General features: G+C 39.8%; 1 protein-coding gene across 5 annotated transcripts in view; it reads left to right on the top strand.

Moving 5' to 3' along the window:
• Nucleotides 1–13,365, top strand: part of sfswap (splicing factor SWAP) — a 57,015-nt gene that overhangs the window by 19,858 nt on the left and 23,792 nt on the right. For all 5 annotated transcript variants that reach the window (XM_065965592.1, XM_020644314.3, XM_065965591.1 and 2 more), the window contains 6 exons: nt 220–454; nt 770–925; nt 1,103–1,196; nt 10,232–10,301; nt 11,275–11,378; nt 11,528–11,654. In XM_065965592.1, the coding sequence (XP_065821664.1) occupies nt 220–454; nt 770–925; nt 1,103–1,196; nt 10,232–10,301; nt 11,275–11,378; nt 11,528–11,654 (786 nt within the window). The remainder of the gene's footprint in view (nt 1–219; nt 455–769; nt 926–1,102; nt 1,197–10,231; nt 10,302–11,274; nt 11,379–11,527; nt 11,655–13,365) is intronic.

Below are 13,365 nucleotides of genomic sequence, written 5' to 3'. Positions count from 1 at the left end.
AATCATTTCAGATAAAATCAAAACACTTTTTTGATCTGTGCCTTCCTCAAAGCCTGCACCTCAAAGCTGTTTCTTGAAGGGCTGTGACTGTGTGATGAATGTTTTTTTTGTTTGAAGCAGTCTTTGTGCTCATTTTGTTACAGTAAGCGTTCTTCATTCATCAGAATTAAAGCTATTTTCAGAGTTTTATGTCATGATTTGTATATTTCTTTACAACAGCCATGTACTACGGCTACTACATGCTTCCTGATGGAACGTTCTGCTTGGCCCCGCCTCCCCCCGGGATAGAAGCCACCTCCTATTACAACACTATGCCCACAGCTCCTGCTGCATCTTCTCTGCCTAATGTGGGAGCTACACCCACCCCTTCTGAAACTGTCCCAACAGCACCAGCAGCTACAGTCCCCATTCAAGTCACCAGCTCTGCTGCTCCTGCTGTTGTAGCAGAAACCAGGTAGGAAGTATTGGACAGTTCTGAAAAATATACATTTTTACTTGGTTCCTTAAAGTTTTACATTTTTAGTACTGACCAACAAGTGAAACTACTGTGAATAAAACATTGATTAAGCAATCTTGTAAGAGAGCCAATGAAGCCAATAAGTTGCTTAGTCAGAGTTTTTCACTGATATGTTTGATGAGCATTAATAGCTTAAGGGGTGGGATATAAGGAATCAACCGTTTAGATGAAAGCTGTCAATTGACGTAGCATTTTGCCAAAGCACAACAAATGATTTCTCTCGACTTGACGTCTTTGATTCCCCCATAACAGATTGAAAGCTGAACCTCAAGTTTCCACACCAGCAGTAGCAGCAGCCATCATTCCCCCACCACCCGACATCCAGCCGGTCATAGATAAGCTGGCCGAGTACGTCGCAAGGAACGGGCTTAAGTTTGAGGCCAGCGTCCGTGCCAAGAATGATCCACGGTAAGTGATCTTACCAGAAATAAATCTTTTGCCCCTGTCAGTACTTGGTTTTAGGAACTCTTATCTCTAAGTTTTTCGCTTAAGATACCGCAGAAGCTCTTCATCATCCACTTGCTCATCTGTTTTAAAAGTTCTTACCTTTCATCTCATCTGTCGTCCTCTCTCTGCCTGACACAGGTTTGACTTTCTGCAGACTTGGAATCAATTCAACTCCTATTACGAGTTTAAGAAGAATTACTTCATGCATAAGGAAGGAAAAGGCCTGCTGGAGGTATTCTAAGCTTCATATATACTGTGTGTATGTCTCTGAGAAATTGTTCTTTTTCTGTGGATAAGAATCTAAGGGGCACCCTCTAGCTTTGTGCTCTAACTACTACACTGTCATGCAGTTTGGCAACAGTCGTCATGGTCCCCAGTTAATAAATCCTAATGGATGTGGTGACCATACTACCACTGTTTGACGACAGCTGCTGGAGAAACATAATTGACAAAACTTCCTAAATTCAGCTCTAAATAGGTTAATAAAGCTTTGCCAACTGGCACAAGATTAACACTACTGCTGTTGTGGAAACTGGTAAGGAGAAGTTTAACAAGCCTGTTAGTAATTAAAGGAAAATAACTGTAAACAGGAATGTTTCATTTGAGAAAAAACAGAAAAAACACTCCTATCATCTGAAGAAACAAACAAGCATGCAGAGCTGATGAAATAGATGAAATAGATGAAAAAAAAAATGTATATTATTTTTAACAGCTAATGTCTTTTTGTAAATTATTAAAAACCCTGGACACCTGGACTTGAAATATAAAAAAAAAAATTGGCATCTCCAAAAATCTGAGTTAAAATGAACATTCATAACTATTAGAAATCCTTGTTCAAAAACAGCTAATTTTGCAGCTTAGATCATTTCTCAGGAAAGTGTGGGCGTGGCAGCTCATGTTTTGATTGACATATGTCAATCAAAGTACTCCATCTATACCCACCCCCTCCCCTCTGTGCCCCCTCAGAAGCCACACCCCTCACTTACACGCATTAGCGCTGTTGCTCCAGAAGTGGACCTCAGCTCATGGCTTGCATTGTTTAGAAACTACGTCGTCTCATGTCTCATTCAGCAGAAAGTAAACTCACAGTATAAACTCTGTCATCGGTGACATGCTTTGAGTGTGGGCTAGAGCACGCAAGGGGTAGAGTACGAGCAGGGAGACAGGGAGGCATGATTGGTTCTTCAAATTGGTACCTTGTGGCAGACATTGGTCGAAGTTTTTACAGGCTTACAACTGCTACAGATGACAGATTTTCTACGTTCCTTTTTCAGAGCACATGAATTATTCATTTCAGTCAAGAGCTAAAGACAATTTCAACCAAAATCTTCAAAAGTGTATCTGGAGGAAAGTAACAACCCTGCCTTTAAATGACAAAATCTCAACAAACGGTTAAGAAGTCATATTCTAATACTTTCAGAGGGTTGATATTATGTACATAACAATATCATAAATAACATAATTAGAAGCTGGATTTAGTAAGTTATTTTCCAGAAGATCAAAGATCAAATTAATACACAATTATGTTTCTGGGTAGATGCTTGCTATTAGGAAAGGAAAGTTTAGCGATTGCAATGTTACTACTTTACTTCAAAAGGTGACCTTCACACCTAAAAGACCAGCGGCTGACTCATTTGTCTCCTGTCATCAACCTCACCTCTCCACACCTGTATGCAGTTCTGTTTAATAGAATTGCAGCCGAGGTTCAGATATGGGAAAAAGGGTTGTCTAAGCATTCACTGCACTTACAGTCAACCTTGAAATTAGCTGCTTTTTTTGGTTGCTGATAAGCTGGGACCTGCCATGCTAAAATTAGAAGTCCACTCATCCCACTGTTTAAAGACACAGGATAGTGACATATAAAACAATAGAGTTGAATTGGCAGAGAAGGTTAATTTAGCCCTCTTTCTGGGAGCAACAGCAATACACACACACACAAAATGACCCACTTAAGTAATCATAAAGTCTTGTATCCCACTTTCAAGTCTGTCAAGGCACTGCATTTGAACTATGAGGTTATGTTATTGTTTCAGTACTGTCTCTCTTCTTTAAAGAACTGTACACAATCAAGTGTTAGTACTTAGGAGGTTGAATGCATCACATCCTCATTCTTGAAACAAAGTGAATGGTTTACTACTTAGTCGCAGACTTCTCACCTACTGTTTTTAATTTCCCACTCTTGCCACTGCTGCAAGGCGCTTTAGAGCAACTCTCTGTCATTGTCTGTGCACCAGCATTAGAACTGAAATCTAATTGTGCTCTTTTAGGACCTCAATGAGGCATCACTCTCAATTAGCCGCAATGCCAACCGACATGTAGCACTTTTACTTAATCCACTTGCAGGCCTGGCTCCCCAGCAGCACATTGTTTTATAAGCTGTATTGGTTATTGCCTGAGATTTGATAAGGTAAGATTTTATTGATCCCTAGAGGGAATATTAGGTTGTTTACCTGCAACTGTTGCCTGTGTTTTGGCAAGGGATTATTGTTCCCTGGGTTAGATTTCTCTTAAGACCTTAAAGCACCCTCCGATTTCTGAACGTTGGTCATTGATTTGGGCTGAGGTAATGTTCTGATTTATTTGCAATACTTGAAATTGTGCTCAGTAAGTTTCTTTTTTTTTTTTTTTTTTCCTCTTCTTCAAAAGTTGAACAGCTTCTTGAAATTGTCCCTCTTTGAAAAATCTGTGGAAACATGTAGAGGCTGTTATGAGGTTGGCACGAGTAGTATTAGTTTAAAGGTCACATATGATACACATTACTATGGTTTTCTAACACTAATCTGTGTCCCTAGTCCGCCTACAAGCCCCCCAATTATGAGAAAAGACCATCCTCTCTGTCTTTTGCCTGCTCCACTTTCTGGAATTTTTTTTTGCTCAAACTGGCCGTTTGGAGATTTCACAAAGGGCTGTAAATTCTCCCCCAGGTGGGTGACAGTCCCACAGCTAGATGTTTGTTCTGCCCTCTGAGTCTGCTTTCTTCGCTGTAAACTATAGGGCGTGGTTCAAGAAAACCAGAGGCACATCCCCTTCCAGAGAGGGGGCGTGGTCAGACACATCTAATTTGCATTTAAAGCTACAGAAGTCACAGAAACAGCCTGTTCTGAGCAGGGCTGAAATAGAGGGGTTTATAGGCATGCTAACATAAAGGATCAGAGTGGATTTATTGCAAGAAACGTCAGTCATGTTTGGGCGACCTCATAATATTAAAATACTCATTAAAACAGTTTTTTATGACTGTAACTCATCCCCGTCATTAAATGATATTGTCCTCTTGATACAAAATGCCCTCTTTGTAATTTCCTGTGCAGTGTTTGCTGTAATGACAAGAGAAAATGTCATGCTGAAAATAATTTGGATGAAACCCACATGCTTTGAAGTCTCATAACTATGTTCTCAATCTTTATCAGTTATACCTGAGGAGGGGACCCTGTTAATCTGAAAAGAGAATATAGACATCGAGAACAACCAAAATCTGTCTGAATCTGTGCATATGTGCACGTGAGAATGATTCCGAGATGGACCTTTCCTTTCAAATGAGCTCTCCCAAAGGGGCTTCTTACTAAGCCTGTAAATGGACACAAGGTCAAGAGATGGAATAAATATGTTCTCCATACTGGTAATAAATCTTATATACTGCAGATAATGAAAGTAATAATGAGCTCAACTGCTCCAAAGTAGAACTTGTTATCCTGCCAAGGTCTCTCAAGACTCCAATCTAATGCCACCATTGGAGATAAATGAACTTTGAAAATAGCAGCATATTTTCCAGGTTTCTAAGATGTTTAAAGGAAGTAATAATGCAGTATCTTAGTCAGGAATCTGTAACATACGTTATTTCTAAAGGAAGAATGTGCAACATTTTACACATAAATACAGAAGAAATCAAGTATATCCTGTGTGAATGTCTCTCCAATGATTGAGAAGTGCAAGTTCTGCTGGCTGTGTTGTTGTCGGAGCTGTGTTAACATCATGTTTACATGGACGGGACGGCCAGCTCCTCCCCTTGCGTATAAAGTAGTTTTAGTGAAGGACTTAAGAGAGAAGAATAACATACTCACTGCTTATTTGAATGTCATGTAAGCATTTTTAGATCTCGCTCATTCATTGTAAATCTAACTGCAATGTGAAGCTATGAGCTAACTTAAGTGCGCTAACATTAGCCTGACAACACAACATCACCATCGCTTGCGCTTGACCCCTTCATGCGAACGCGAGTGGAAGGGGGTGGGAGGTGTGTCGCTGAAGGAGAGCGGATAGCAGTGAGTTTTGGTTTCATGCTGGTGCTCAAGTGCGACATCTACTGGATCAAAAAGTCGCATATTCTTTCTTTAATACATCAAAAATTGACTCTTTAGTTTCAATCTGTTATTTAAACTGGCTTTGTGCACAAGTGTTGCCCAGTTAACTGAAGTCCCATCAGGTGTTCATTCTTTTCAGAAAAGTTGATTCTATATGATTTAGACAGTCAAGTATCTAGGTGGAGAGAAAGATGAATAGAGGCTTCTTTCATGGACATACCCTCTAAGTATACTGACATGTATGCAAGGTTAGGTGAGTGTGCTTTGAGTGAGAAAGCAGTTGGCGAGAAGTGAGTGAGAAAGTTTTTGCAAGGAGCAATTTGTCTTGTGGTGAATCAAATCAATTAGCTTGTCAGAGTGCAGAGGAGTGTGGCCCATTATGACACAGCACAGGCTGCTCCAACAAGCAGCTGCTCGGATTTTCTATCAAGAAACCTGTCGTGTGTTTGTGATTGGTGCTGCGGCTAATGGGATGCAGATATCGTTGCTCTCAGTCAGCGCTATTATTTATAGTTTCACAGTTAATGGAAAAAAAAGTGAGAAAGGGCTAAAATAAGTCAAAGCAGACAGCGGCAGGATGTGAGGCCGCTTGTGCTTTCTACACAAATAATATTTCAAATTCTACAAATGGGGATATTTTTGGAATGGATATGCACAACTTATCTCAGAAGGTGCATTTTTAAAAGAGTCCACATCATGAGACTTCTCCTCTTTTGGTTTCGAGATCTCTGCACACAGAGCAACGAAAATGGTCTTAATATGCAGAATATATTGTGACACCTCAACCTAATTCTCAGTTATAAGTATCATAGAAAGCGTTATAACAATAAAAATCAAGCATCTAATCTAATCTGACATCTCCTTTAAATGAAAAGTGAAGACTTGCTCAACTTCTCAAATCTCCTTTTTCATTTTACAAAAAAAAAATGACACCTTTAGTTCAGCAAAATCCACTGTCTGGGCTTTGATGCAAATTGATTCTCAAATTACCATGTTACTACGGAGCCCCTGAAGTCCCAAAAAGGAAAAAAAAAGAATATTTGTGCGTATTATAATTATCTTGTTCTCACAGGTTATCTAATTTGTGACACAAAATACTACAGTATGTTGAAGACGTATCATTAACTTGAGCGCGCAAGATTTTTAAAAAACGTTTTGGTGCTTTCGGGGCTCCGTATGTTACAGACAATAAGTAATAACATTTAAAAATGTATAGGAATAATATAATGTCCTGCATTGTTGTGTTAGCGGGCTAATGTTAGCACACTTTAGTTAACTCAAAGCTTCATATTGCACACAAATTGACACAGAATGAACGCGATCTAAAGACACTAACGTGACATCCAAATAAGCAGTCATTAGGCTATGTTATTCTTCTTTTCTCTAGTCCTTGACTAAAACCGCTTTATAAGGCCATGTAAACATGATGTAAACACAGCTTCGACAATAATACAGCTTGATTTCTGCTGTATTTATTTATGTGTAAAATGTTGCACATTCTGCCTTTAAACTCAAGAACAAATCAAATCAATAGAATTTGGTTACAACGCCCCACTTAGTTTTTTTTTTTTTAAACTAACCTGGCAATGAAACATGTGTTAGGGGTATTGTAAGTTTCTAAAACATCTGTGAAATAGAGCAAAGCAGAAACCCCATGTATAATCGTACATTAAATCGAGCAGGGATCCATCATAGGCCATGTCAAAGTATCCAACTGCACTCCAGTCAATTCTTCTTCTTCTTTGTCTGTTTTTGGCAGCGAGTGTTTTCCTTTTTACATTCCTGCTCATTCTCGCCAACTAACCAATGGTAGCTTCTAACCCTTTAACCAGCGCTGGTGTTGCTGCACTGCTGATGCCTGTTCCCATTTAGAGTGAACGAGTATGACTTTTCAAACGTTGAGGTTAAAAGCTATAAATGTGAATCAAGGATTTTAAAGGCTAAGCAACATGTAAGTGAGCACGACCAAATTCCTGTCAATCCCATCTGAGGTTATAAGAGAACAGTTTAGAGTGAGTTTCATCCGGCTTCCTCACTCGTGAACTTTGATTTTTTTTCTTGAGTTTTTCAAGAGTTATATTCTCTGGGGCTGCTCTAGAGTGCTCTGACTGTTGAAAGCGCTGTTCAATTACAGCTGAACAGTGGGAAGCAGTCTTTGAAGCATTCTTCAAACATGGAGAAATGAACCTCATGAGGTTAAGCTTTTTTTTCCCCTCTTGTGGCATTGGCTTCATCACCGCTTTTCCCTTTTATTCCATCAGCGGTTTATATTTGGGAAGCGACTAAGAGCACTCGGTCTACAGGTATTACTACAGTGAGTTTCTGGTTATCTTTCTTGTGCACACATCCGGCTTTAAAGGCTTTGTGAAGAAACTTTGTTGATGCGAGGAGTGCCAGACGATACAGAGGGCTGAACAAAGACTTTTAAACTATTAAAGCAACTAATTATACTCCCAGATGAGGGAATGGCAGATTAAAGAGAAGATAATAAAACATGACAGATTGAACAAATTGATCCTTCTTCAAGGAGCAATAAGTAAGATATCTACTGAATGAAATCATAAAATGACCTTACTGTCTGATGGAATGGTTTGTTTTTGATTTGACCAGGGTCGGTTTGGACCACCCCTTGGTTTGTTTAATCTGGGGTGCAGTACACGTTACAAACACCAGGTGTCAGAGTCACATATTGCTATTTTAATATGTACAGGACCATTTAGTCAATTAATAGGTTAATGAAATAATGATGCGACTTGGCTGCGACTACATATTTTTGCGCTGGCAACGCCTATTTTCTATACAACACCGACGCAGTTCAGTGTTCGAACTGTCCAAAGCACTAATACGACCATCGCTTCAGCTTGTTGTCGCTTCGCTTACAGCCCTCACAATTTAAAAATCGTTTATCTTTTGCAACACAGCCATGGTCATCAATTTCACTTCTCCCTCACCGACCAATTAACATCAAGAAGGGGCGGATTTTCTGATAACATCTCCGTCAACAACAATGGTGGAAGAGAGACTTGCTGTATCCATTTCCTAACATATATTATGTACAAGTGCACAATTTCCAGGTGTAGAGCTGTTGCTATTGCAGGACTCCTTTCCTTTACATTATGACTTTTTTTTTTGTCAGCCAGCCGTCTCATCCCCTTGTGTATAAAAGCTGCAAAGTGAGTGACTAGAGAAAAGAAGAATAACATACTGTACTCACTGCTTATTTGAATGTCACCTAAGCGGTTTTTAGATCACGGTCATTCTGTGTGAATTTACATGCAATGTGAAGCTACAAGCAAACTTAAGAGCGCTACCATTAGCCTGCTAACACAACAATGCGGCTCGCGCCAAGGGCAATTTTGTCTGCCGCTTGGGCTTAGTGCTTTATTATGGTGCATTGTAATTGAGAACTCCGTTATGCAAACGCGAGGGGAGAGGGGTTGGCGGTGTGTTGCTGTAGGAGAGTGGAGGATTCAGTGTGGTGGAGGTTTAGCCAAACAGCAGTTTGTTTTGGTTTCATGCTGGTGCTCAAAGGCGACACCTACTGCATCAAAAAGTCGCACATTCTTCCATTAACTTTGGTGTCATTTTTATACGATTTGATTGAAAGGTCAGTGACATTCCAGCCTGTTGTATATTTCTAATCAGAGGTTAAAACAAATCTTGTATTTGTGAGAGTTCAAGACAGACCTGTCAGTTGTTTGATGTGTAGCAAACCTCAAATATATGCAAAAAGAAACTAATCATTTGGTTTCCGTTGATAGACCTCTTCTGTACACAAACAAATAACTACATTGGCTTAAGATTTATGCTTTAAAGCTGTTGAGTTTAAAATCATATTTTTTTTTCTCTCCAAAGTGTTCTGCTGTTGTTAATGGTCTACTGACCTTTAGTTCTGCTCACCACCTCCACACTCTTCCACCCGCACAATAAAGAAGGACATCCTCCAGGCCACAGCCAGGGGTTTCTGTTTTGCACTGTTACTCTTCGTTCTCTGCAGCAACATTTACTGCTGCACGGTGGGGATGACCTCAAATGGATTAAATTAAAATGTGAATATAACACCTAAGATGAGTTACTGCAGTACTTGAAAACACAAGTTACAGTTCATTGTAAACCACTGCAGAGGAAAGGACTCATTCTGACGTTACAGATCCATTTACTTGTAATGTAATACTGATTTTGACAAACTAAATGACAAGCAGAAAAACAACCAACTCCTGTGGATGTGTGTTTTATAAACTTTCTGAATGCCAACATTTTGCCTGCATTACAGCTGCACTTCCACATCATCTGTTGTCAATATCCAACTTGTGTATCTGTAATCTAAAAAATACACAGCAGAAAAATTAATTTTTGTTAAAATAGTATGCAGTATCAACATCCTATTTTATGTTTACTGTTTACAATTAACTTAAAGGCAGGGTTTGTAATTTCCTCCAGATACACGTTTTAAGATTTTGGTTGGAATTGTCTTTCGATCCTGACAGAAATTAATAACTCATGTGCTCTGAAAAAGTAACGAATAAAATCCGTCACCTGTAGCAGTTGTAAGCTTGTAAAAACTTTGACCAATGTCTGCCACGAGGTACCAATCTGATGAACCAATCACGCCTCCCTGTCTCCCTGCTTATACTCTACCCCTTGCGTACACTAACCACAGGCAATGGAAGGCAACTGCTTGGGGCCCCAGACCAGTAGGTGGCCCCAAAGCAGCAGCCTAAAATGTGCAAATTTTGCAATGACGGTAGGAAACCTTCCCAAGGGGGCTCCATCTGACAGTACTCACGCTCGTTGCCCTGCTGAATGTTGGTTGGATGGCCGCCCAATTGATAGTACACGGAGCACTGAGGGAATGATACTAGTTTTCAGAAATGACCAACCCTGCCCTCAATCATAGTAATGTATCCATTAAAATGAACTGTTATATTTCATTTCACTCTGCCTCTCTATTCTCTCTACCTTCATCCAGAGCGACACAGCTGATGATGGAGATGAGCTTCAATCAGACCCGTTAATGACCGACTTCAAGCTGGCTAAAGGTGAGACACTATGGCAGATAAAAAAAAAAACAGAACATTTTATCAGCTATACCTCCTTTCCTTCAGTTAATTTATTCATTAACTTAAATGCAAAGTCTACATATAGATATACCTGCACATGGAGTATTACCTCAGGTGTGTATTTAAATCTGTGCGTATGTGTCATATATTTGTGCTGATGCACAGCTGCACCGTGACCGTTTTGAAATTTATGCCCGCAATTTCATCTGGTGATGAGGCTGGAAAATGTGTATGCAGAGATGAAAGAGTCTGCTTTAGCACAACACTAGTGGAACCCATAAACCCGCACACATATGCAAATGAAAGTCTGAATTTCTACAGACTATTGGGAGGCAGTGGGTCACGGTGTAGGCGCAGGGAAAACGAATAACTAGTCAGTGAAGTGCAGAAGAAAACTATCCAGCCTTCCACAGTAATGATAAAGGTCCTATATTAAGGTCATTTCTTTTGGCAATGATGCACACTGTCTCATTTTTTATCGCTACAAGAGCAGACATGTTTGATTTGCAAAATAGGAATCACTGAGACACACACACCGTTGCAGCTTTGTGGACAGCTCTCACAATCCTTCTGTTTGTCTGTCTGTCTCTTTCCACATTGTAATCTCTACCTTGCCCTCCGTGTTTGCCTGACTGTGTGTATTTCTGTTTTGTGAGCTGTCCTTCACTCTTACATTTTATTTGGCTTCCCCTCTTTCTACTTCCCTTTTCTCCATCGCTCTGTTCTCTCGCTGCCTGTTCCTCTCTTAACCCCCCCTTCAGCCTTGTATGTTTCCTCAGTACTTTTTGTTATTGTGAAGAATTTCCTGTTCATTCAATGCATGTTCCATTTTACTGTGAATTTGTTAATTAAACGAAGGCCACGGTGCAGCTTGGCCACCTGTTACAAACATTTACTCTTTTGAATTATCTTTATTCATACTCTCTCCTCGTATCTTTTTGTGTAATTTTAGGCTCTTTCGCACCAATCTGCTTTGCCATCAAGGCAAAGGAGAACGACATGCTGCCGCTGGAGAAGAACAGAGTTCGATTGGACGATGATTCAGACGAGGACAAGGTCCAGTTCAACTTTATACATTTCATTTGCATTTATCGTAGTAACTGTGGGTTGGAGAGGATAGAAAGCTGATCCTTGACAACATGTTTTTTGCTACCTTGGATTAACAAAACATGTTATGTAAAATTGTTGTGCATTTTTGCCTGCAGTTTCTGGAGGGAGGACTGGAAGCTGTGATTGCCGGTGCGGACATGGTTGACAAAGAACCTCTTTCAGTTGTTTCACCAGAAGAGAAGAAACCTTCCCTCAGTTTGGAGGAGTTGGAGGCAAAACAAGGTACAACATTTAAATAAACGGTGCATCTTTATATATCGGGCAGTGATATAAGAGGAATAACAATAAGATGTAATTCATACATAAATTTATTTCAAAGAAAGATAATGGTATAACTAGACTTTCTATCATTTTCTAAAGCTGTCTTTATAGCTACAAAAACACCAAAGATACACAGGACGGGAGCTACTTTTCAAGATACTGAAATCTTCCATTAGTCAACGGGTTTGCCGACTCTTTAGAGGTCTTTCGACCTCGCTATTCTTCTTGTGACATTGACAGGATGATAAACTAAATATTAATTCTGGGGCAGCTGTGGCTCAGTTGGTAGAGTTCTACTCTCTCAAACTGAAGCTTGAGGGTTCGATCTCCAGCTCCTGCAGCAACATATCCTTGGGCAAGAAACTTAACCCCGATTGCTCCCGCTGCTTCGGCTTTGGGATTAGTTACTTGTGATGGACACTTTACATAACAGCCTCTGCCATCAGTGTGTGAATGAGTAGGTGTGACATGCGGTTTAAAATCGCTTTGAGTAATCAGAAGACTTATAGAGCGCTATACAAGCTCAAATCCATTTTCCATTTAAATAGCATTTCATGATGGTTATGACAGAGCTTTTTTCTTTCCTCCATGGTTAATTACTTTGGGTGAGCAAGAGTTGAATTCTTTTTTGTCAGCATCAGCATAAAAGTAGAGCTGCTTACACAACATGTCTGTCACGCCCACTGGTGTACTGTTATTTTCCAAAAGGTTCGGAATTGGAGGAAAACAAGACGGGGAGAGAGAGGAGAAGAATAAATCCATTGAGTCTCAATTATAAATTCCCTCTTCATGGTGTACCCTGCTGTAAGAGAAAAGCCGTGTCGTACAGCAAACAACAGTCATATTTCTCTCCAAAGGCCTTATGGAGATATATTTTCCTGTTTTTGTTTCTCTCCGTTCTTCAGTCATGGTTGTAGTTTTTCTAAATGGGCTCTCCTCTGTCTTTCCTAAAATAAAGTAATACATCAGCGACCTTGCACTAAGAAAAACCGACACAGTTATATGGGCATATTCGTCTACATCAGAATGCACACGACCAGGAAGAATAAACACTCTCCGTCCAGCGAGAGGTTTTCCATTGGCGTACACTGATACAGATGTGTAGAGCTCATACTGGATCGATCTAATAACATGGTGATCTTTACCACTCTCACAGACAGCTCCTGCATAAGAGACTGAAAAATGATCATACTCTTACCTCATGCATGTTGCCAATTTTATGTTCAAGGTTCGTCACTTTTCTAAAATATTCATATATTCCTACATACCACTGGCCATACATTTCAAAAGTGATACTGATTTTTAATAGGAGCCTGGGAGCCATTGCTTTTGAAGTTGATTTATTGCACCTTGTCATAAACGTATACCCTCCAAATGCTGATGAAGCAGATTAGCTGAGTTTTTAAAGACAAATAAGACTTTTTTTTCTTCTATCATTTCTGCTCTGGATTTAAAGGAGTCCCTATTTTTATTTTTCTATTCAAGCATTGTTGTCAGAAGTACAGGCTGTTGAGTCACCTGTAGCAGTGTTGCTTCAAAAATGTAAAACAAAATTAAAGGGGCAGCAGTAGCTCAGTTTAACTTATGCTGCATTCATGTGGTGTCGGACACATCGGGAAAAACGAGTTTCCAAATTCTAAAATGCGCATGAACACTTGCTCAAGTCGGAACA

Source organism: Labrus bergylta, chromosome 17 (genome assembly GCF_963930695.1).
Source record: "Labrus bergylta chromosome 17, fLabBer1.1, whole genome shotgun sequence".
Taxonomy (NCBI): domain Eukaryota; kingdom Metazoa; phylum Chordata; class Actinopteri; order Labriformes; family Labridae; genus Labrus; species Labrus bergylta.
This window is presented reverse-complemented; position numbering and strand designations above follow the sequence as displayed.